Raw genomic sequence first — 26,287 nt, forward strand, 5'->3', positions numbered from 1 at the left:
TATTTCTTTTTTTTCCAGGAATTTTCCTTCTAGGTTGGGGGTGCGCGCTATACGCCGGGGCGCGTTATATGAAGATAAATACGGTATATACTCTTATCCAAAAACTCCTCACTTTGGGATACTGCCATCATATGTGGAACACTGTCCCCTCCTGACCGCAGCCTCTGAAGCATAGCAGGTCTGTTTCTAAGTGTGATGCCATTTCTTTCTGGCATGCCTGATATTAATGTATTTTATTGCATCTGAGGATGGAGGCTCCAAATCTGATTTTCCCTGATAAATACTTTCTTGGGATTAAAGCTTGGGACAGACTGAAGACACTTGCCAAGTGTACATTGCAGCATTTTTAACAAACTTTGTTACAGATTCCTACCATTTTTTCCTGTAAGAGCCGGTTCACAGTGGGGCGACTGAGCCGCCTGACGAGTCACGTCTTCTATGCAATAGAACCGTTCCAATAGGAGCGACGCAAGTCGCTCCGACTTAGAAAAAGGTTCTTGTACGACTTCGGGGGCGGCTCCAGGCGACCTGCATTGACTTCTATACAGAGGTCATTTTGCAGGTCGCCTCTGAAGTCGCCTTCAGGACGCCTTACGGTGTCGCCCCCAAAGTCGTGGCACCTAAGTGTGAACCGGCTCTTATGAGCAGAAGACTGTTTGTTTCATTTCTTTTTCAGATTGTTTGCTGAATGGCAGGGACTGGCTCTTTAACCGCCTGGTGAAATCTCAGTGTTCTGGGAAGTTGCCATGTCAGCATTCCTTTAACATAAGTAAACCCTCAAGGTTTCATACCAAACAAACTAAATTCCTATTGCAACTAATTCCTATTGACTTTTGGTTCTTGACTGAGGATACTTCAGCAGTTTGAAAAGGAAGTCATTTTTTTTATCATTAACTTACTATATGGTTTGAATTACACTTGCACATAGTTACATAGTTACATAGTAGGTGAGTTTGAAAAACAGACACAAGTCCATCAAGTCCAACCTATGTGTGTGATTATAAATCAATATTACCTTGTATATCCCTGTATGTTTTGGTCGTTCAGGTGCTTATCTAATAGTTTTTTGAAACTATCGATGCCCCCTGCTGAGGCCACCGCCTGTGGAAGGGAATTCCACATCCTGGCCACTCTTACAGTAAAGAACCCTCTACATAGTTTATGGTTAAATCTCTTTTCTTCTAATTTGAATGAGTGATCAGGAGTTTTGTTAAACTCCCTTCCGCAAAAAAGATTTATCCCTGTTGTGGGTTCACCAGAACGATATTTGTAAACTGAAATCATATCCCCTCTCAAGCGTCTCTTCTCCAGAGAGAATAAGTTCATGGTATATTACTTTTCTTAACATTCTCCTTTAAACTTGCTCAGTATCTGTGTTTTTTACAGGGATTTGTTTGTCAGGCCCCGTACACACGACCAGTTTCCTCGGCAGAATTCAGCTTCCGACCGAGTTTCTGGCTGAATTCTGCCGAGAAACCCGGCCGTGTGTACACTTTCGGCCGAGGAAGCCGACGAGGACCTCGGTGAGGAAATAGAGAACATGTTCTCTATTTCCTCGTTGTTCTATGGGAGCTCTCGGCGGCTTCAGGGCTGAACTGGCCGAGGAACTCGATGTGTTTGGCACGTCGAGTTCCTCGGCCGTGCGTACGGGGCCTTACTGTCTTGTGCAACTGGCAGGCAGTCATATGCCGAACAAATGTTCGATAGGAGCTTTTTGTCAGAAATTCCGACCGTGTGTAAGCCCCATCGGACATTTTCTGTCAGAATTTCCGACAACGAAAATTTGAGAGCTGGTTCTCAAATTTTCCGACACCAAAATCCGTTCTCCTAAATTCCGAGCGTGTGTTGACAATTCCGATGCACAAAATTCCACGCATGCTCTGAATCAAGTACGAGACGAAAGCCTTTGTCCTGCTAAAATTAGCGTTCGTAATGGAGATAGCACATTCGTCACGCTACAGAGAGCAGTAACGGACTAAAAAGCACCAGGCTGAAAAGCGTGAATCGTATCTCACCAAACTTCTACTAACACAAGATTAGCAGAAGGAGCCCAAAGGGTGGCGCACTTGCTATGGCACTTCTGTTTTATTGTGCCGTCTTACATGCTGTATGTCACTGCGTTCTTGACGTTCGCAATTTCCAACAACATTTGTGTATGCAAGACAACTTTGAGCCAACATCCGTCGGAAAATTGTTCTAAACCATGAGTTTGTCACCTCATCCTTGTGACCAGCCATTGCCAAGAAGGTAGGGGCTTCTTTCAGTTTTTCTTTTTTCTTTCAGGCATATGGAAAACTGACTAAGGCCTCGTACACAAGATAGGATAGCCAGAGGACAATGGTCTGAAGGACTGTTTTCATTGGTCAAAACCGATCGTGTGTGGGCCCCATAGGTTATTTAACCTTCGGTTAAAATTTAACCGATGGACGCCTAACTGATAGGTCAAAACCGATCGTTAGTATGCAAAAGCATCGGTTAAAAACCCGCGTATGCTCAGAATCAAGTCGACGCATGCTTGGAAGCATTGAACTTCGTTTTTTTCAGCATGTCGTTGTGTTTTACGTCACCGCGTTCTGACACTATCGTTTTTTTAACTGATGGTGTGTATGCGCGACGGACCATCAGTCAGTTTCATCGGTTAACCTATGACAACGGTCCTTCAGACCGCTCTCATCGGATGGACTGATCGTGTGTACGAGGCTTAACTGTTATTTAGCAAAGCCCTGTATGAATCCTGTTTTGTTCAAACAGCCAAGGGTGAAGAGGATGATGGCCAACAGGATTTTACACTCATTAATCAAGTGGTCAAGATACCCTAAAAGAGTGTGTTTGCAACCTGTGCAGGGATCATTTAATCTAGCAACTTGCAGTTTTTCTTCCAGAACCGGTCAGCCAGTTTTAGAGCCTTCTCAAGGCCAATCAACCCACTTTCTATATACTGGTTTTGGTTTCAAACGTGTACCTTCATTTGTAAGGTAGTCAAGATGCCATAAAGTGGAGGGTTCTGCAGAGTTCCTTGCAACGCAGCACTTGTATTTCAAGAACCCCTAAAGAGACATTGCAGTTTCCCTATGGTTTCCCTATGGTAAAATCGAGCAAAAGACATTCCTTTCCTGGGTAATTTCATGGCATCATTGGATCCCTCCCGTTTTTTTTGAGTAGGTTAGTTATGGAACATGTGGACTGTATCAGTCTCAAAATTTAGGATAGTTGGGTCCTATGGGGTAGGAGTGAGTGCAGAGTCTACCATTCACATGCTGCCATGGAGGTAGCAAGGACAGGAAAATTATTGTAAATATTTGATAACAATTTTCCATTATCTCTACGCTCCTATAGTAAGAATTTTAGCTGCACATGTCCGATTTACAACCAGCCACCAAAAAGTGAATATTGTAAAATAAACTTTCAATAATAACTCAAAATACTGTATGTATTCACTGGAAATGCTTTCTTTTCCTAATGCGAATATTTTTAACAGCCCCAAATTCTTATCTGGTATTGTTGATGCTGAATTTCGCAAGTGGGCCCAAAATCTTACTTCCCTTTGGAAGTCATTGGGTAGAAAGGTAAGAATAAACAGTACATTTAAAGATGTATTTAACAGCGACTGTAAACATTATTTGAAGATATTTGGCATAGAAGAATTAAACCTCATTATGTTATAGATCAAAGAAGAAGTAAAAACCCAACCAGATCGATATTCGCTAATCTATGTTCCAAATCCACTGATAGTACCTGGAGGTAGATTCCGAGAATTTTACTACTGGTGAGTAAAAAAATAAGCAGCTCATCTTTAATAAATCTGATAATCACATGCAAATTGAAGAGCTTGTAATCTAAGATTTATGCTATTTATTTTGCTTTAGGGATTCGTATTGGGTGATTAATGGACTTATTCTCTCTGAAATGACCCAGACAGCCAGAGGAATGATAGAAAATTTCCTTTATATGGTACAACGGTGAGTTGGGCCAAATCTATCAATCCAAAGATAGATCCATGTATTAAAGTGGAGTTCCACCCATAAATATAACATTACATCGGTAGTTTTAAAAAAATGTCATTAATCCTTTACGAAATTATTTTTTTTTTTAGATGCCTTCAAAGTGTTGTTGCTAGGCAGAATAGTTAATCTTCCCACTTCCTGCACCTAGGTGCTTAATGCTTCCTAACCTACACCGCACAGACTCCTGGGAATGTAGTGGGTGTAACTTTCCAGGAGTCTGTGCACTCCCCAGTCTCAAAGAATCATGTGACTTGGACAGCACAGGTGCTGAAACCTGATCTGACACTGCTTGTGCAGCACTGAGCATGTGCGAGATTTGCAAGGCTGAAATCCAGGAAGTCATACAGTCTGGCTTCATGATGCCCACACTTAAGATGGCCCCAGTCAATTTCTATTTTATAAAGTCTCTAAATGCTGTAACAATCTAACAAAATGGACCTTAGTTTACAGGCCAACTTTACTAGAATACAATAAGCTTGTGTATTACAGGGGTATTTATATTTAAAAATTGTGGCCGGAACTCCGCTTTAATTCCGTCACCGAAAAACCAAGATTGAGTGAGGGGAAATGAAACTGGGTTTAGTGGCAAAATAAGAAGCAAATATAAGGAGAGCAGAAAGGGAAATATACTGTGGGCTAGATTCAGAAAGCCCGCCGTAAGTTTGTGCGGGCGTAGCGTATCTGAGATACGCTACGCCACCGTAACTTAGTGAGGCTGGGGCTGTATTTACAAAGAACCAGCGCCCTAAGTTACGGCGGCGTAGCGTAAATCTGTCGGTGTAAGTGCGCCAAATTCAAATTAAGGAAGAGGTGGGCGTGTTTTATGTAAATAAAACATGACCCACGTAAATGACGTCTCTAACGAACGGCGCATGCGCCATCCGTGAACGTATCCCAGTGTGCATGCTCCTAATCACGTCGCAAATAGTCAATGCTTTCGACGTGAACGTAATTTACGCAAAGCCCTATTCACGAATGACTTACGCAAACGATGTCAAAATTTTAAAATTCTACGCGGGAACGACGTCCATACTTAACATTGACTATGCCTCATATAGCAGGAGTAATGTTACGCCGGAAAAAGCCTTACGCAAACGACGTAAAAAAATCCGCCGGGCGCACGTACGTTTCTGAATCGGCGTATCCAGCTCATTTACATATTCTACGCTAAAATCGACGGAAGCGCCACCTAGCGGCCAGCGTAAATATGCACCCTAAGATACGACGATGTAAGAGACTTACGCCAGTTGGATCTTAGCCTAATTTCGGCGTATCTTGCTTTCTGAATACAGAAAGAAGATACGCCGGCACAGCTTTGAATTTACGCGGCGTATCAATAGGCCGGCGTAAATTCTTTCTGAATCTAGCCCTGTATGTGTGTAGAGAGCGGTTTCAAAGGTATTACTTTTAATTACAGATACGGAATGATCCCTAATGGAGGGAGAATATATTACATTCGCAGAAGCCAACCACCATTCCTTACTTTAATGATGGAAAGCTACATGGAAAGCCAAAAGAACCTCACCTTTCTCAGGTACATTGTTGATAGAATACTACTTGTATGACTTATCCTAGTGGAAGTTGAGAATAGAAACCTAAATTCTGACAATCTTTCTATCACAAAGGGAATCCATCCCAACCTTGTTGAAAGAGTATGACTTCTGGATGAATAACCGGAGTATATCGGTGTCACTCAATGGAAACAATTACACGCTAAATCGATACTATGTACCAGTAGGGGAGCCAAGGTGAGAAGATTCTCATTGTAATGGTAGACTTACTTAACAGCTTGTAGAGGAGCTCCAGGTCCCCCCCCCCCCCAACAAAAATAAATAAAGGTCAGCAGCTACAAATACTGTAGATGTTAACTTTTACTATAAGGACAATTACCTGTCCAGGGATCCAGGGATGTCATCACCCAAGCTGATTCCTCAGCTGATTGGCTCCGGGTGCAGGTACCGGCATCTCTACTAAGGAAACAGAAAGTAAAGCCTTGCAGCTTCACGTCCAGCATCCACAAGCTGTGCTGCACCTTGTGAATGGTCCCATAGTCTTCTGAGACCTGTGATGTGTCCCAGAAGACTACAGGGGAAGGGGTCAAACTTCCGGCTCGGATCGTTGTGGCGCTCTGAGCCAGAAGTTGGAGTGGGTGCTCTTCAAAACCAGGTACCCCCCCCCCCCAAAAGAGTGCCAAATCTGTCTGTTTGGTAAAGTAGAAAGTCGAGTTTTTTATTGTTGTCTTTGCCCTCTTTTGCCCTCCCTTTTTGTCATGGTGAGAAAATGAAGAGAAATCGAAAATGTTAGAGTTGTTATCAGAGAAGGAAGTGAGGCAGGGCGGACTGACAACTCATGGGGCCCAGGGGAAATAGGAGATTATGGGGCTCCTGGGCAATAGGAGATTATGGGGCCCCCGGGCAATAGGAGATTATGGGGCCACACAGTATACACACACATACAGTATACATACACAGTATACACACACAGTATACATACACACAGAATACACATACACGCACTGAAAAAGTACTGGAGAGGCGGGGCAGCTATAATCTTGTGATTTTTTTTAAAAACACAGATTTTTACATACTGTCACTGGTTTTACCGAGGCTGGCAACCCTGATGGAGCCCCCTAGTGGCATGGGGCCCTCAGGCAGTGCCCGAGTGCCCGAATGGTCTGTCCGCTCCTGAAGTGAGGGTAAACCATGTAACACTTATGCTGCTGCCACCATAGCTATTATGAAAGTACTAGCATGCAAACAACCCCTGAGCTGCTAAAACAGCTGGAATTTGTTTACGTTCTTACTGCCAGCTGTACATTTTCTAGTAGAAGTTATTTTAGTGGATGTAAAGCCATCAAATCACTTCTACATTGCTATGCAAGCATCCATCTAGAGCAGGGGTGTCAAACTCAATTTCATTGTGGGCTGCATCAGCATTATGATTGTCTTCAAAAGGGCCGGTTGCATCTGTAGGATTAGATGTCCAGTGCATGCCCTCCCCTTACATTAGATGTCAAGAGCCACCCCAACATCAGAAGTTGAGTCCCCTACTTTCCCTAACATCACAGTGCACCCCCTTTTCTTATGCTGCTGCTGGGAAGAAGCTGGATGCATTGCCTGAAAGCAGAAAGTAGGGATCTGAAGTAGGACCAGAGGAGGGCTGGAGCTCTCCTGTAGCTGCAGGAGAGGTGCGAGGGCCACATGAAATGGCCTGGAGGGCCGGATCCAGCCCGTGGGCCTTGTGTTTGACCCCTGTAATCTAGAGCCAATATTCATGGTTAACTATATTAAATGAGCATCAAGTGAACCACCAAAGAATGCTGCCTAAAGTGAGGATTTAAGCTGTCCTGAACATCTGTGCTATTTTAATCAGGTCAGGTTTTCTCTATACTTGTTTTGGGTCAGTGAAAGCATTGAAGTCAAAGTACTGTATCAGAATGACAGCATAGGAACTAGCATTCTCAAAGGAGAGCTAATTATTGGAGCATCCTTCAAAAAATATTATTAACTGTTTAACTTCAGGACAGGTCAGGATTCTTCATGCTGGTATCCTATAGTTGTACAGGAGCTACACAGAAACCAGACTCAAACCTCTTAACTCAAAGTTAGGAAATACAATTTATTATGGACGCAAGAACATATATGACATAAAACATTCATGCAACAACCTATACACAACCCAGTTAATACACATGAAAAATAGAAAACAAACTACCTAACAATCTATGTATAAACAGGGAAGAAGGGAAATCAAGTAGACAAGGGTCAGGCAGAAGTATATAGTAACAGGGAGCAAGATAGGTTGGAAATGGGGGCCAGAGAGGGTAGCATATTCATAGAGCAACAGATCCAAAGTATACTCATAAAGAAATTAGGTGTTGCGTGGCTCCTGAGGTGCGGCTAAACAGTATGCAAGGAGCCAGCACTAGGTGGTGACTATAGGATATATATATATATATATATATATATATATATATATATATATATATATATTATATATATATATATTTACAGAGGGAGACACACGTAAAGTTCTCTGAACAAAGCAACGTTTATTACCGTGGGCGGTAGTAATAACAGTCAATACAATCGTACAGTGGATGGTTCCTCTTCAGGCCTGGAAACACAAACATGAAGTACAGATACTGTTGCGCAATTCCCGCAACCGCAGTGGGACACCGGATTGTCCGGTCGAAGTTGAGAGTCTTTCAGGCGAACAGGGTTAACACTACAGGACTCCGTAGGACCCCTGAACTATCACTTACAGCAGGGTCTCTGTCTCACTCTGCTAACACCCGGGAACTCCCTCCCACGTGCCAGGGTTTTCCGATAAAGGAAAACAACCTCAAAAATGGCCGCCGAGATCTCGCGAGATCTCGTGTGTCCTATCAGGACACCGGGCACCTCCAAAATGGTGTTGGAGACACTATAGAGGTGTAGTGTTAAACATAAATACATACAAAAACATAACAATTCAACTGCAGTATGAACACATATGATTACTCAACCACTTGCGCTTACCGGCAACTAGGCTGTCCTGTCACTAGCAGCTGCCTACATACTGTATATAGTATATCCAACGTATATATTATAAAATATCCTACAGTGGCTAATAGCTGAGACTTGATGGCTACTCCACTGTGCACAATGGAACTATAGAAGTTCAGGGACCAAAGTGCCCCACAGCAGGTGTTCGCGTTCCTGCCCCCCCTTATTATACCCATGAGACCACCGTAAGGAAAACCATTATGCAAAACTGGCAGAGAACTGTATGACTAATGTCTGATTATTTTTAGTTTCTTGTACATCCGTAGAAGTCTATTTGTATTACCATCTTGAACAGAAACATTGTTTTTACAGTAGTAGCAGAACATTCAGGTATAAATCTGTAATATTAAAAAGAAAATTCTGATATCTACAGGCCCGAGTCTTATTCTAAAGATTTTGAGCTTGCTGAAAACCTTACAACAACAGGTATGAAAGAATTTTGTCTTTTTCCTATTATTGTCATGTCAGAAAAGCCCTGTATACTAACATCATTTCCTTTTATATATGTAGAAGCAAAACAGTTGTTGTATTCGGACATTACAGCTGCTGCGGAGTCTGGTTGGGACTTTTCTACCCGCTGGTTCTATGGTTCCACAGATACTTTGCTGGACACAAAAACCAGCTCTGTTGTTCCTGTGGACTTGAATGCCATCTTGTGTCGTGTGGAGAGAACACTGGTCAAATTCTACACAGATCTAGGTGAGATATTAGAAACAGTCCAATATATTTACTCAACGTTTTCACTAATAGAGATCAGGCTACTGGTTTATAATGATGAATAAAAAGTGGTTTATAATGATAAATAAAAATGTACAGATTTCTTAAATATATATAGCTAGATTCAGGTAGCCGGGCGCAACGTTAGGCAGGCGTAGCGTATGGCATATACGCTACGCCACCGTAAGTTAGATAGGCAAGTGCTGTATTCACAAAGCACTTGCCTCCTAAGTTACGGCGGCGTAGCGTAAATGTGGCCGGCCTAAGCGCGCCTAATTCAAATGAGGATGGGGGGGCGTGTTTTATGTAAATGATTGGTGACCCGACGTGATTGACGTTTTTTCTGAACGGCGCATGCGCCGTCCGTGTACATATCCCAGTGTGCATTGCTCCAAAGTACGCCGCAAGGACGTATTGGTTTCGACGTGAACGTAAATGACGTCCAGCCCCATTTACGGACGACTTACTCAAACAACGTAAATTTTTCAAATTTCGACGCTGGAACGACGGCCATACTTAACATTGACTAGGCCAGCTAGGGGGCAGCTTTATCTTTACGCAGCGTAACTCTTACGGAAACGGCGTATCTTTACTGCAGGAGAGATTCCGCCATCAATTATTATAGCCGCTAGCAGTAATTGCTGTGTTCTCCTGGTGGGGAAGGCTCCCTACCGACCCCCTGTAGTCAGGAGTCAGACAGTGTGCAGGTCAGCAGCGGGAACTTACAGATCCGGTTGACCTCCTTACATCACAGGAAAGTGTGTGTAAGTCGAAAATGAAAAGAAAGCCACCAGAGGCCGCCGCAATCTAAAGTCTCCTGGCTTTAGAGGTGAATAGATGGAGCCCCCGGGGCCGCCCTCAGCCCAGCAGGGAATATAAATACCCGGGACTCTGGCAGGGAACAGTATATGACAGTATGTACACTGAATGACTGTACACAGTGACAACCTACATGAAGTCTGAAGCTGCCGACCCCAGACCCCCTGGTAAGTGACGGGTCCCAGGCCCCCTACAGAAGGACTGGTGGTCCCCTCCTATCAGCAGCCCTGGGAATTGGTAGGGTATTAGCAGGTTCTGTAGGACTGCAGTGGTTGGGCTGTACAAACTGGACGTAGAACATTTGTTCTTTTCCCCAAAATGGTCTTATGACAGGGAGAGGAATTGGTTGAATGATCAGACAAAGGGTATTAACTTGAACTTTACTAAACAGGTGTAGAGTAGGATTAACATTGCAAACAGGCTCAAAATGGCAAAAGGGTGTGCAAGTGATTATAAAGCTATAAAAACAGGGGCTCATTAGAACAGTGTGTTGACACTCAGAAAGGACACTAGGTGGCAATGCTATACAGTCCCTATAAGATCTGTTGCCACAGATACTAGAGAGTGACTATTTTAGTAAACAGTACACTACCATATCCTCCCAACTTTTTAAGATGGGAATGAGGGACATTGCTCCAAATCAGGGACAGTCCCTCGAAATCAGGGACAGTTGGGAGCTATGCACTACATTAACAGCTACTTGTGCTTAGCCTCTGCAACAGCATCTCTCAAAGTTTAGGGTAGGTCTGGGTACACAGGCGAACAGGCGCCACAAGTGAGGTAGACTGGAGGAGTCCCAGGGTTGGTGCCATAGGCAGGTGGTTGAAGGAAGTTATCCCTGCAGTTGTTAGGTCTTCTGTGGAAGCTTGATTCTCTTGGGCTCCTGCTTGGCTGCCTGAACGCCAGGGCTAAGAGTGGAGTACTGCACACCTGGCTGCAGATCACAAGCCTAGCCACCCCTGCCTCATCAGGTGTGGTTTCTCTGAGCTGGATTTGTGTATCTTCAATGTAGCCCTCAAAGCCAAATACAACGGCACTCTTCCTGCTATACAACAGATTGTTGACTAGCCCCACTAAAAAAATTTATATGAATATCAAGATTCCCCCCCCCCCAAACCCCCATTGCCTTTAGGGGGGTTCAGGGAAAAGTTCAGATTTGTATTTATTTAAAAAAAAATTAGGCCTATGAATCAAACCCAGGCAGATTTGCTCATCCCTAGTCACAAGTGCTATGCTCACTTCTGCTCTGGTCCTAACAAGACAGGTTCTGTCTTTCAAGAAAGGTGATAGCAAGTGTTCATGGAGAACAGAGGTGTGCATTCTGTCTGCTATATTATGCACATTTTCTGAATATTTCTAGCCTTTGGTTAAAGTAATCTGTTTGCCTTGGACTGTTATTTTGACATTTTTTCTATGTTCTGTTACTTGGTCTCAAGGTGAGCCAGAAATGGTCTCCAGGTTTTCAGAGGCCCTAAAGCAGCGGCTCAAAGCTGTGCAGGATGTGCTGTGGGACCCAGATCTAGGAGTGTGGTTGGACTACAATACAGAACATCAGAAAAGGAATACAAACTTTTATCCCAGCAACTTGTCTCCACTTTGGGCTTCATGCTATGAAGACACAACAATTGTTGACAAACTGGTTTCCTATTTGGAGGTATGTTATGTGTTTTTTTCTTTTTTATATAATCTTTATTTTTCAAAAGAGTTTTTTCAGAGGAAAAACAGACGTACGTACAGTCGGCCAACATGGCCCGATAAATTGAATACAACAGTCACACTGCATGTCATTACGGTCCTATCTCGGGCATTCAAGTGAAACATAGTGGCAAATTATACCCCTAGGGCGTGCCCGTACCTGGAGGTGCATCCGGGGTAATAATAAGCAGCATATACAGGACATATTATAAGCCTATTCCATATTGGACCACCCTGCCTGCACCACCCAAGCACACCCCAGCAGAAGGCAAACCCTCCACCAACCAAAACAAGCAGAACAGGCCCTTGAACGTCGGACCCACATGCAGTGGGGGAACAGGGAGAGGGGAAACAGAAAGGGGTCTTACAGACAAAGGAAGGGGATGTGGGGGGGGGGGGGGATGGGGAAGCATCTGCTACACGTGCATCAGAAAACTAGTGAAACTGTAGTGTCTCCATCATGGCTCTAACAGTCCATGTCTCCATCAGGACCTCCAAGGGTACTCCTCTCTCTAATACCGGGCCCCCTACCAGAGGAAATCACCCCCTGGGGGGGCCCAGGCACAGGCAGCTCTTCCGGCCCCACATAGTGTATCCAAGTCGCCCATATCGAGTAGAATTTATCATATTTATCTTTGCACTGCGCCATCCACTTATCAGCCTCCATAATTTTGTTCACTATAGCCACCCACTCAGAGAGGGTCGGTATCCGAGGCGTCTTCCAATGTATCGGAATCAGCCGTCTGGCCGCATTGAGCAGATGAGGCAGCGCAGATTTGCGATACTGACTGACTGGAACAGTAGGGAAGTGGAGCAGGGACTCTAGCGGAGAATGCAGTAGCTCCACGTCCAGGATCAACTTGACCTGAGCGTGGACATCCTGCCAGTAGGGGCGCAGCTTGGGGCACTCCCACCAAATATGCAGGAAGGTGCCCCTTTGGCCACACTCTCGCCAGCATGCATCAGAAAGAGAGGGGTACATCTGAGTGAGTCTGGTTGGTACCCTATACCATCTGGTGAGCACCTTATAACTGTTCTCTTGCATCCTCGTATCAACCGTGCTCGAGTGTGTGAGTCTATACATGTGGTCCAGCATGTTATGTGGTTTTATTATTATTTTTTATTTAGTTTGTTGAAATTAACATTCTGTATTTGTTATAGACCCCCCCAAACTTAATTTATTTATCCAAATTGCAATTTCACAGTCAATGGGGAATGGACAATTAAAGTAGAACTCCAGGATATTTTTTTGGTCCTCCTTACTATATAAAAAAGAAAAAATAGTACCAACCCTACCCTCTACGCACTATAGAGCTATTCCCAACTTCCTGCTTGGTCCAGCACTGGCAGTTCTTTTGGGTCATTCTGCCCATTTACTTTAAAGCTTAACTGTGGGCACTGCAAAAACATACTTATGTAGTTTAGTGCCTGTCGAGAAATATTGACAAAAAATCACTCCCCATAGTCCTATGTGCTCCTTTCCTGGTTGAACTATGCTTGTAACGGGTAGGCAGAAAGGGTTGAATCTGTCTTTGCACAATTGCTTCACTTCAATTGGGAAACTAAATTTTTCAGCATTGCACTGTAATAATCACGTGGTGAGGGAAAAAAAAGAGGTTAAACTAGTAACTCCTAGTCACATCCACTGTCAGAGAAAGTCAGTGACCACTGGGGTATTATCCTGGGAGGAGTCGGGCACACAGCAGAGCTTCAGAGAGAAATTGGTGTGTTTATGCAACATATGGCCTGATTTATAGCAAACGGTGCAATCACATATGGTCTACGTATGGCCTACTTTCTGCACACAGACAAATGTTTTATACCATATAGTCCAAATATTAAGAATGTTTGTTTGTGTTTCTCTCACTTTGAATTGCCTCTGTCATGCTGTGTCGTAGAACAACTTCCTATACTTTATTAATTCAGGTGTCAAAAATAGATACATATGTATTGCTTTTGATATTTTTTGTCAACAAATATTGATGTCAAGATGACCAGTGAATTGCGAATGTCGTGAGCATTCCTACTTTCAGTACATTGTAATAAGATCCAAGGCACATTTAATCCCAGGGATGGTTCTTTTCTCAGGGTGTAAAAAGGATGGTTACTTTAGTTACTTTAGTGAACTCAGAACAAGAACAGCTTTAGGATACGGTGTAAGGGGTGAATCAGGATATCCTCAAAACATGAATGGTCTGAACAGAGGTGGGCTGACAACTCATGGGGCCCCCGGGCAATAGAAGATTATGGGGGCCCCAGGCTTACAGATGGCCACCACGCCAGGAGGCAGTGCAGAGGTGGGGCAGCTAAAATCTCAGAATTTTAACATCAAAAGCATGCCGGTTTTAGACATATCAGGGACAGATGTAAAAAAACACAGATTTTGACATACTGTCCCTGGTTTTATTGAGCCCGGCAACCCTGATGGGGCCCCCTAGAGGCATGGGGCCCTCGGGCAGTGCCCGGGAGTCCCAATGGTCAGTCCGCCCCTGGGTCTGAAACACCAGACTAGTCTCTAATCCCTTCAAACAAAATATCTCTTTATACCTTCTATAGCTTCTTCTTTGGCTTCCTGGCAACTGAAATTCTAGTGGTTTCTCAATCTTTAAAGCCTCAGGCCTCGTACACACGACCGTTTTCCTCGACAGAATCCATCAAGAAACTTGGAGGCAGAGCTTTTTTGCTGAGGAAAACGGTCGTGTGTATGTTTTTCATCGAGAAAACTGTTGTGGAACTCGATGAGAAAAAAAGAGAACAAGTTCTCTTTTTCCTTGTCCAGGGTCTCAATTTCCTTGTCGGGCTGGTTTTCGACGAGAAACACGTTCGTGTGTATGCTTATAAACCCGCACATGCTCAGTATTGTGGCACCAGTGGAATCAAACTTCCCCTTTATAGTGCAGTCGTATGTGTTTTACGTCACCGCGATTGAGAATGACGAGATTTTGTCCTGACAGTGTGTACGCAAAGAAAGCTTGTCAAGTTTCTCGACAAGCCTAACAAGGAACTCGTCGAGGAAAACAATGTTTCATTTACGACGAGTTCCTCAGTCGTGTGTACGAGGCCTCATACACACGCTCGGTTTACTCGGCAAGAACCAGCAAGAAAACTGCTGGCAGAGCTTTTTTGCCGAGAATACTGAGCGTGTGTACGAGGCTTTCAGGTTTCTCGACAAGAAAACTGCCCAGAATCTAGACGAGAAAAATAGAGAACATGTTCTATATTTTCTCGTCGTAAGATTCTCTGCAGTTTTCTTCCTGCCGAGAAACCCGAGAGTGTATATACTTACCTGGTCGCCGTGGAGACCCATGCATGCTTGAAATGACTTTACGCATGCACGGTAGCTTCCTAGGCATAGGTAGGGTGCAGCAAGATGGCGGCGACGGCATCGAATGTGACGAGCGCATGCTCGTCGTACGCGATGACGTCACCGCGTTCTTGCCTTTCAAGAGAACCGCGGTTCTTTTGAAAGGAAAGTCTGTACACTCGGGCGGCAAGAGATTCTTGCCAAGAATCTCGTCTGGAAAAACAAAGTTTTTTTCCTGACGAGATTCTTGCCCGTGTGTACAGGGCTTAAGCCTCATGCACACTTGGCATTATAAAGACGCCAGTAGCGTTAGTTGTAGAATTATGTGCTAAAAACGCAAGATTTGCCAGATTTTTGCATTAGCGTATTAGCGTTTTGCCACCTTTGCGTTTTTTAACGTTTATTAGCAGAACTATACTCCCACAAAATCTCGAGGCTCAAAAAAGCGCCTATATGCTGGATAGCCACGTTTTACCACATTTAACAGCGTTATAGCCTTTTTACAGCTGAAAAACTTCAAACGCAGTAGTTAATGGGTTTTTTCCAGCCTAAAAATGTCCCTGCTAAAAAAACTCTGATAAAAGCCTATGTGAGCATGGACATATAGGATAACATGCTGGGGGGTTAACTGGCTGTAGAAAAAAAACGCCTGACGCCCAAAACGGCAGCTGTAAAAATGCCAAGTGTGCATTAAGCCCTCTGTTCTAAGGCAGGACAGAAGGTAAAATGTTCCTGTGTATACTTCCCACTCAACTGGTCATTCTCCACACCACATGCAGGGGATAGTCAGCATTTTTCCTCTAGGCCACCACTTCTTAATCCTCCAGCAGCTGGTATCTTCAGGATTACCTCCTCGGAGGTGAGATTCTGCTTCTTTCCAGACACAAAGGCTTGAATAGAGAGACAGAGCAAGTGACATCCTCACAAGGTAAAAACCAATGAGAGAAGAGACAGAAGAGAGTGTCCCAAATATTAGACAATTCCCCCAGCATACATCATCAGGCCCTCCAAGCCTGCTGATTGGCTGGGCCATTAAACATTTATAGCATAAAATATAAGCTCTCTAGCACAGCCTGCTGGAACAAGCTCAAACAGCAAGTGGAAGCGACAATACACTCTTGGAAATCACTTCTAATAAGATGCAGATAAGCTGACTGCAGTCCACTGCTTCTTACCGAATCACAAAAATACAAAAATCAATTAAGCAAAAGTACTATTTCTCTACATATAGATAGGAAATACATTAAACTCTTTGGATTTACAAAATCTTTGCAATGCAGATAAAAAATTTCCTGCTTTTTGTTTCAGAAAAGTGAAGCATTGACCTACAAAAATGGTCTTCCAACTTCTATGAAAAACTCTGGACAGCAGTGGGATTTCCCTAATGGCTGGGCACCTTTACAACACATGGTAATTGAAGGTAAGGGTGAAATATGAAATGTAACACTTGCTCCACTGCTGATCTGTTTGAGTTACTTTTGCTCTTACTGCGTTCCTACTGCTCATGTGCGTTCCATTGAATAGCACCGTTGTCTACATCATTGAATTGATGTAACACAGTTCCTGTTTTACCACCCAAAAAAATATGAAATTCACAAAAGAGCCTGCCATATCTTTCAAGTACATCAAATACACAATGGCAACTTCTCTTCCCTTCATTATTATTACAGGTAGTTATATAACGTCGTCAATTTACGCAAGGCTTTACACATATGCTGTACATTCACCCTCAAGGAGATTACAATCTAAGGCCCCTTACTCACATTCATACTAGGGCCTATTTAGACAGGAGCCAAAACCTACCAGCATGTCTTTGGAATGTGGGAGGAAATCAGAGTACCCAGAGGAAATCCACACAGCTACAGGGAGAACATGCAAATTCCAGGCAGGTAGTTCCATAGTTGGGATTCAAACTGATGACCCCAGTGCTGCTAGGCAGAAGTGCTAACCACATAGCCACTGTGCTGCCCATTAAACAGATCAGAGGCAAGTCCAGACACTGACCAAAAATGGAGGGAGATGGGGGTATTGCAACTTTAATAGGCCTGCTACCTTATTTTTGAGCCATGGTCTTGGTTGATGAGGGCCGCCTGACATCGGTCACACTGAATCCTTTGCCCCTTATGCACTGTGCTTGTAAATGCTACATAGCCCACACACTACCACATACAGAGAGTCATAGACAGCACAAAACATTAGAGTAGTGACTAGGTGTGCATGACGGAAGGCACCAAAAACAGATGGTATTAAGTTCAGATTCATTTTTATTCAGAGTTTTATATCATATACAGGGAGTGCAGAATTATTAGGCAAGTTGTATTTTTGAGGATTAATTTTATTATTGAACAACAACCATGCTCTCAATGAACCCAAAAAACTCATTAATATCAAAGCTGAATATTTTTGGAAGTAGTTTTTAGTTTGTTTTTAGTTTTAGCTATTTTAGGGGGATATCTGTGTGTGCAGGTGACTATTACTGTGCAAAATTATTAGGCAACTTAACAAAAAAAAAATATATACCCATTTCAATTATTTATTTTTAACAGTGAAACCAATATAACATCTCAACATTCACAAATATACATTTCTGACATTCAAAAACAAAACAAAAACAAATCAGTGACCAATATAGCCACCTTTCTTTGTAAGGACACTCAAAAGCCTGCCATCCATGGATTCTGTCAGTGTTTTGATCTGTTCACCATCAACATTGCGTGCAGCAGCAACCACAGCCTCCCAGACACTGTTCAGAGAGGTGTACTGTTTTCCCTCCTTGTAAATCTCACATTTGATGATGGACCACAGGTTCTCAATGGGGTTCAGATCAGGTGAACAAGGAGGCCATGTCATTAGTTTTTCTTCTTTTATACCCTTTCTTGCCAGCCACGCTGTGGAGTACTTGGACGCGTGTGATGGAGCATTGTCCTGCATGAAAATCATGTTTTTCTTGAAGGGTGCAGACTTCTTCCTGTACCACTGCTTGAAGAAGGTGTCTTCCAGAAACTGGCAGTAGGACTGGGAGTTGAGCTTGACTCCATCCTCAACCCGAAAAGGCCCCACAAGCTCATCTTTGATGATACCAGCCCAAACCAGTACTCCACCTCCACCTTGCTGGCGTCTGAGTCGGACTGGAGCTCTCTGCCCTTTACCAATCCAGCCACGGGCCCATCCATCTGGCCCATCAAGACTCACTTTCATTTCATCAGTCCATAAAACCTTAGAAAAATCAGTCTTGAGATATTTCTAGGCCCAGTCTTGACGTTTCAGCTTGTGTGTCTTGTTCAGTGTTGGTCGTCTTTCAGCCTTTCTTACCTTGGCCATGTCTCTGAGTATTGCACACCTTGTGCTTTTGGGCACTCCAGTGATGTTGCAGCTCTGAAATATGGCCAAACTGGTGGCAAGTGGCATCTTGGCAGCTGCACGCTTGACTTTTCTCAGTTCATGGGCAGTTATTTTGCGCTTTGGTTTTTCCACACGCTTCTTGCGACCCTGTTGACTATTTTTAATGAAACGCTTGATTGTTCGATGATCACGCTTCAGAAGCTTTGCAATTTTAAGAGTGCTGCATCCCTCTGCAAGATATCTCACTATTTTTGACTTTTCTGAGCCTGTCAAGTCCTTCTTTTGACCCATTTTGCCAAAGGAAAGGAAGTTGCCTAATAATTATGCACACCTGATATAGGGTGTTGATGTCATTAGACCACACACCTTCTCATTACAGAGATGCACATCACCTAATATGCTTAATTGGTAGTAGGCTTTCGAGCCTATACAGCTTGGAGTAAGACAACATGCATAAAGAGGATGATGTGGTCAAAATACTCATTTGCCTAATAATTCTGCACTCCCTGTAAATCCAATGCATTTCGGGGATTAAAAGGGCCCCACTTCACCTGGGCTTGGTAATATTGAACAAAATATGATCACTCTAAATGCTTAACTGGCATATAAAGCGCTCCTAATAATTTTCCAACAAAAACCCTCTTATTCTATTAATTCATAGACCTTTGGCTACCATTCCTGGGAGCTCTGCCTAAGGATACTCATTCCCTCTACATTGCTTAAGACATGAATGAGAACTCTAGGAGAACTTTAGGAAAGCCAGCACCCCACACCTTTCTTCTTCTTTCCAGCAATAAAAAACAGACAGAGATTTTAACACTTCCAAATTCTATTACTGGCTTTATATACTGCATACTTTACTTGGAAAACTGTGGTGAGTGCAATGATAAAGCTATCATGGATACTTAATGTATTTTTTTAGCTTTAGAAACTGTGCAGTGTGACCCAGACACGCACAGTGGCCCAGATTCTCGTAGAACGGCGTAACTTAGGGCGGGCGTAACGCATCTCATTTACGTTAAGCCGCCGCAAGTTTTTCAGGTAAGTGCTTTATTCACAAAGAACTTGCCTGTAAAGTTGCGGCGGCGTAGCGTAAATCACCCAGCGCAAGCCCGCCTAATTCAAATTAGGTGGGTAGGGGGCGTGTAGCATTTAAATTAAGCGCGTTCCCGCGCCGAACTTACTGCGCATGCGGCGTCCATAAAATATCCCAGGGTGCATTGCTCCAAATGACGTCGCAAGGACGTCATTGGTTTCGACGTGAACGTAAATGGCGTCCAGCCCCATTCACGGACGACTTACGCAAACGACCTAAATTTATAAATTTCGACGCGGGAACGACGGCCATACTTAATATTGGTTGCCCCTCATATAGCAGGGGCAACTTTACGCCGGAAAAACCTAACGTAAACGTCGTAACTTTACTGAGTCGGCCGCGCGTACGTTTGGGAATTCGCGTATCTAGCTAATCTGCATACTTGACGGGGAAAACGACGGAGGCGACACCTAGCGGACAAAAAAAAAATTGCATTTAAGATCCGACGGTGTAAGAGCCTTACGCCTGTCAGATCTAATGGATATCTATGCATAACTGATTCTAAGAATCAGTCGCATAGATACGACGGCCCAGATTAGGATTTACGACGGCGTACATGACGTTGCGCCGTCGTAAGCCCTTTGAGAATCTGGGCCAGTGAGTATATCCTATACCTTCCACCCCCCTCATTCCTACCCCTAGATTTTAGCATATTTTCCAAATGAAAGAAGGAAGGGGAAAGGGAAAAAAGGAAAAAAAAATCTCCCCCACGTAGTACCACCTTCCTCCCAACAGCTTTCTGAACATGGAAATGGCTCTTGGAAGCTAAAGTAGAAAATACATCCATGACTGCAGCACCTCTGAAGCTCCTTTGGCCAGCAATGAATTTTCAGGTTCATCAATCAATTTTCAAACCCAGCAATGTATTACTCATCCATTCTCTGCAGTGCACTAAAAATATGTTTTGTTTCCGGTAGGGCTGGAAAAGACACAGTCTCCCAAAGCACAGGAAATGGCCTTCAAACTAGCCCAAAAGTGGGTCACATCCAATTTTAGAGTATTCAAGGAGTACAATGCCATGTTTGAAAAGGTAAGTGTGTAGTTTAAGAAAACTGGGTTCTCTGAAAATGTTTATACAAAATTGGGGTAAAAAGAACAGGATGGGTTTCTAAAGCTGGCCATAGGTATTATGATCTGCTTGTACAGTCATTGTTAGATTTGTAAACAAATATAAAGTGAAGGAGAGTAATTATATAATCCATTCAATTTAGATGTGAAGTAAAATTTTCCTGAAAGTATTTTGTTATGTTATTCTTACCACTACGGTGGTGATGATTGCGAAATGTCAATCATTTCAAAAACATGTATACCGTCAATTAACCGATCGATCTGCTGCAACTTATCAGTGCTCACTGGCCAAAGTCTGTCAAAAGTTTGCCTTAATCTTTTGTAATGCTCTTTTGTACAGCCCGATATTCTTTGGTTGAATATTTTAAACTCAAATTTAAAAATTGCCTTCCATAAGAGAGACTATTAGCCAGATTCACGTTGTGGGGCGTATGTTTAAGCGTGCGTAGCGCAGTTCAATTGCGCTACGCCGACGTAAAATAGAGAGGCAAGGCCAGTATTTACAAAGCACTTGCTCCCTAAGTTACGTCGGCGTAGCGAAAATGGCCCGGCTTAACCCCCGCCTAATTCGAAATAGGCAGGTAGTGGGCGTGCTACATGTAAAGTAACCGCAACCCCATGTAAATGTGGGCCGTTGGTACGCATTCGCGCGCATGCTCAGAATCACGTCGCAAATACTCATTGCTTTCGACGTGAACGTAACCTACGCCCAGCCCCATTCACATACGCTTACGCAAACGACGTAAAATACGACGGCTGTTCCGTCGTCCATACCTTGCATGGGCTGAGCCACCTATAGAGGTGTTTTATCTTTACGCCGGCGTATGTCTTACGTAAACAGCGTAGCTTACTGCGACGGGCATACGTATGTTCGTGAATTGGCGTATCTTGCTCATTTACATATTCAACGCGTAAATCCACGTACAAGCCCCTAGCGGCCAGAGTAAATATGCAGCTAAGATACGATGGCGTAGGAGACATACGTCGGTCGTATCTTAGCAACAGTGAAGCGTATCTCAGTTTAAGAATGCGCGCAAAGATACGACGGCGCTCATTCGGACTTACGACGGCGTATCTACTGATACGCCGTTGCAAGTCTACCTGAATCCTGTTATATATAATCAGATTGATAAGTGTGTGGCCAGCTATAGAAAGAATATGCTTAGTATTCTTAGTATAGGTTTTTATAAACATTAAGATTTTTAAAACATTTCATTATTAGTCTAGTCCCTTCATAATTCCCTGTTTTCCCATGTTAAAATGCATTTCTAGTATTTTACTTCCTTGTTAGCAATCCATTCTTTCAGGGCAGACATTTTTTTTTTGGAAAGCTAACATTTGATCATTTTTTTTTTTTACTTATACATTCCGGTTCTTAACATCATTAGAGTTTTTTCATTTCATGCATGAAGTTATTTTGTATAAGTGTTTTCTATGGTTGTGGGTTTGACTTGTCTGAAGACATTATGCTAATACTGGTGACTGTGGTTTAAGAGAATGGCATAATTCTATTAAGTGATTATCTGTAATCCAATTATTCTTACCTGTCCCCAGCTTTCTTTTCTTCTCTTCTATGGCTATTCTGACTCTGATTGTTGTGAAGCGATTATCCCTTGTGAGACCTCTATGCCTGGCCTGTATAAGCAGATATAATCACTGAGGACAATCCTCATCAGATAGCTTGAACTCACCAATACCGTTTCCATCCACAGAGGTGTTTAATCCAAAACATCAAGTTACAGCAGATGACAGGATACAACAGATAAATAGATTGCGGTATTATGCGGTCAAAAGATGATATTGTCTGTAGCTTACTATGCAGAATACATGTGCCCTGTTACATGTGGCCTGTTAGCTTCAACCATGACAGAGGAAATACAATCACAGGAAGAAAAAGTGGAGCATTACACAGAAAAATTGGTGCATTACCACAAAAGGTCACTAGATGGCAGCATGTGAACTAAACATAACGTCCATAGAAAAATGGTTCAGAGAAATAATATATATATAAATTCTATGCCCCATTGGGGCAGCACAATGGCTCCTATCAGAAATTCTTGACATGTGCCTTGTTACTCAGACTGGACTTTTTCTGCTCTCTTTTGTATGCTACTCTTACATCCGTCTCTCTCTTTTGAACCTCATGTTCTAGTCCAGTTGGCATTTTCATTTCAGATCCTCACATCCTTGCTTGCCCAGATATAGGCAGGTCACTGGGCTGCTGACTACGAGTATTATAACCAATCATTATAGCAAATGTAAAAAATGAGTTTTCTGACACAATGAATACAATTTGGGAGGTATGCAAGTGGCTAAATTATGGCCAACTTTATTATTGGATTAAAGTTTAGAAACACAGACTATATACAGTATGCACAAGGAGCAGAAATCATATCTCACATAAGCAAATACCCTGTAATAACATTAATTATTTCCCTGAATTATATATAATAATGTCAAAATCCAAACCAAACGTATGCATCAAAATATGGTGATTGTATATTTTAACACTTTTTTTTCCAACAGTATGATGTTGAAGGTGATGGTAAACCAGGTGGAGGGGGAGAATATGAAGTACAGGTAAAACCCTTATATTTGAAACTACAAAAACCTTTATATCACCAGTCATCTTTGATTTTCATGTTTTCTTCAAAGTGAGTTGTTGTTATACTGTTAAAGGGGTTGTAAAGGTAAAAAAAAATTTCTCTAAATAGCTTCCTTTACCTTGGTGCAGTCCTCCTTCACTTACCTCATCCTTCCATTTTGCTTTTAAATGTCCTTATTTCTTCTGAGAAATCCTCACTTCCTGTTCTTCTGTCTGTAACTCCACACAGTAATGCAAGGCTTTCTTCCTGGTGTGGAGTGTCATGCTTGCCCCCTCCTCTGAGGGGGGAGGGGGCGAGAAGGAGAGTCAGGACGCCCACTAACACACAGCTCCTTTCTCTATCTGCAACGTAGAGAGCGTCCTGACTCTCCTGTAGTCCAAGGGAGGGGGCGAGCATGACACTCCACACCAGAGAGAAAGCCTTGCATTACTGTGTGGAGTTACAGGCAGAAGAACAGGAAGTGAGGATTTCTCAGAAGAAATAAGCACATTTAAAAGTAAAATGGAAGGATGAGGTAAGTGAAGGAGGACTGCACTAAGGTAAAGGAAGCTATTTAGGGAATTTTTTTTTTACCTTTACAACCCCTTTAAAATCTATGAACCATCTCTAATATTTGGACTTGCAGCCCAGGTCACAGGGTTATAATTATCCAGATATTAATTGGGGGTTATGTGCTGGGTTTTCTTGCTTTCAACACAACACATAACTGGGTACTAACATTTATAGGTAAAGTTGACCCGGGGAAAATCTAATTGCCTCTCGGGGGATCAGGAAGGAATTTTCTTCCCCTGCTGTAGCAAATTGGATCATGCTCTGCTGTTTTTTTGTTGCCTTCCTCTGGATCAACTGTGGGTATAGAATTGGGTAAATGGGATTGTACAATATTTTTTATTTTATTTCTTTTTTCTTTTTTATGGTTGAACTGGATGGACTTGTGTCTTTTTCAACCTGACTAACTATGGGGCAGATCCACAGAGCGAGTACGCCGGTGTATCTACTGATACGCCGGCGTACTTTCAAATTTCATGCATCGTATCGTTGTTTTGAATCCTCAAAACAAGATATGACGGCTTCTGGGTTAGATCCGACAGGTGTACGTCTTCGTACGCCTTCGGATCTAAGATGCAATACTTTGGTGTCCGCTGGGTGGCGTTCGCATTGTTTCTGCGTCGGGTATGCAAATTAGCTAATTCCGACGATCCACGAACGTACGAGTGGCCGGTGCATTTTTTTACGGCGTCTGTAGTCTGCTTTTTTCGGCGTATAGTTAAAGCTGCTATTTCGTCGCGTATAGTTAGACCTGCCATGTTAAGTATGGCCGTCGTTCCCGCGTTTAATTTGAATTTTTTTATTTTTTTTGCGTAAGTCGTCTGTGAATCGGAATGTACGTAAGTCACGTCTATGTCTATGCGACGTCATTTAGCGTAATGCACGACGGTGCATGCGCAGTTCATTCGGCGCATTTAAATGAAACACGCCCCCTAATCGCCGATTTGAATTACACCGCTTGAGATACACTACGCCGCCGTAACTTACGGCGGAAATTCTTTGGGGATTCGAACCGGCCTAATGTAAGTTACAGCGGCGTAGCGTATCTCACATACGCTGCGCCGATCTATTTGTATGTGGATCTACCCCTATGTAACTATGTAACAATAACGAGTCTGCATATCAGTTACTAAGGAAGCAATTCAGGAACAGTAAATCTGAACCAAGAAGTAGCTGTGCATAGTGAACGCAATATGTAACTCTCAAAATGGCAAAGCAAAATTAGACACACACACGTATATACTATATATCAGCCGTATATTTAGGTGTCTGCCTGGATTCCTAAAAGGCCATCATGTTGAACAAACAAGTAGCAATGGATATTTGTCAGCAGAGGGGAAAGGCACATGTTTAGGAACAACATGCCCATCGACACTGAGGAAAGGAGAAGAAGGTTAGGAATTGAATCACTAGACAGTACCCGCTGGACCGGCGAAGATTAGGACTGACTATGTCTGGCTTTAACCACTTCAATACTGGGTACTTTCACCCCCCTTCCGGCCCAGGCCAATTTTCATCTTTCAGTGCTGTTGCATTTGAATGAAAATTGCGTGGTCATGCAAAACTGTACCCATATGATATTTTTAGACAGATAGAGCTTTCTTTTGGTGGTATTAAATCACCACTGGGTTTTTTAGTTTTTGCTAAACAAACAAAAAAGACAGAACCCCCCCTCTTTTCACTGATTTGAGCCAATGAGGCTGCACTGCTGGACACTGATGAGGTTGCACTGATAGGTGGCACTGATGAGGAGACACTAATAGATGGCAGTGATGGGCACTGATGGTCAGCGTCCTTATTATGAGTGTAAACAATGTACTGACATGCCGGTTAACGGCTCTTCTTTCCTCACACAGACACAGCGTGGGAGGAAAGGACTACCGATAACTGGCAAGTCTTTTTACATGCGATCAGTTGTGATTGGACACAGCTGATCACATGGTAAAGGGCTGCAGTGATTGGCCCTTTACTGTGATCATCTGTGTTTGAAGGTACACAGCGGTCACAGAGTGCACCGGATGCACACCCCAGGGGACATGTGGGAGGCGAGGTTCAGAGAGCACATTCTTAGATGCCCTTCCAGAACTGGACGACTGCGCTGTAGATATCTTTTGGCTATAACGCGGCCCGGGAAGTCGTTAAACTGGTCATACATGATTAATTTTGTTCATTCAAACTCGAATGTTTGAATGGGGGAATACATCTTGCTGTGCTATTGTATTCTGACAGCGGGGAGACTTCACCAGCATCAGAATACAATGATCACTGCTTCCGGCTGCAGCCGGCACCACTGATTGTTTAGGAAAAACTCAACAGACTGGTTATACACAAGTCAATTTATAGCTCATACAACCAGTCTGCCCATACACGGATTGAAATTCAGCCAGCCCCTGCTGAACCGGCCACATTTCTATCCATGTATGGCCTGCTTAACAAAAGTTAGCAAGGATTAAGCACAGGAGTGTGAAACACGTCTGCTGAGGGTAGAGTGTGTGTGTGTGTGGAATGTCTTTTGTTCCCATGATTGTACAAAAAAGGAG

At 43.2% G+C, this 26,287-nt stretch overlaps 1 protein-coding gene across 2 annotated transcripts in view; it reads left to right on the top strand.

Moving 5' to 3' along the window:
- The window catches only part of TREH (trehalase), a 49,767-nt gene that overhangs the window by 20,608 nt on the left and 2,872 nt on the right, over window positions 1-26,287 (top strand). The window contains exons 4-14 of one of the 2 annotated variants that reach the window (XM_040325469.1): window positions 3,479-3,566; window positions 3,666-3,766; window positions 3,867-3,959; window positions 5,422-5,538; window positions 5,630-5,752; window positions 8,925-8,977; window positions 9,059-9,250; window positions 11,524-11,741; window positions 16,395-16,506; window positions 20,442-20,554; window positions 23,119-23,172. In XM_040325469.1, coding sequence (XP_040181403.1) covers window positions 3,479-3,566; window positions 3,666-3,766; window positions 3,867-3,959; window positions 5,422-5,538; window positions 5,630-5,752; window positions 8,925-8,977; window positions 9,059-9,250; window positions 11,524-11,741; window positions 16,395-16,506; window positions 20,442-20,554; window positions 23,119-23,172 — 1,264 coding nt within the window. The remainder of the gene's footprint in view (window positions 1-3,478; window positions 3,567-3,665; window positions 3,767-3,866; window positions 3,960-5,421; window positions 5,539-5,629; window positions 5,753-8,924; window positions 8,978-9,058; window positions 9,251-11,523; window positions 11,742-16,394; window positions 16,507-20,441; window positions 20,555-23,118; window positions 23,173-26,287) is intronic. The other variant, XM_040325471.1, reaches the window with a different exon arrangement.

This window comes from Rana temporaria, chromosome 10 (assembly GCF_905171775.1).
Source record: "Rana temporaria chromosome 10, aRanTem1.1, whole genome shotgun sequence".
Taxonomy (NCBI): domain Eukaryota; kingdom Metazoa; phylum Chordata; class Amphibia; order Anura; family Ranidae; genus Rana; species Rana temporaria.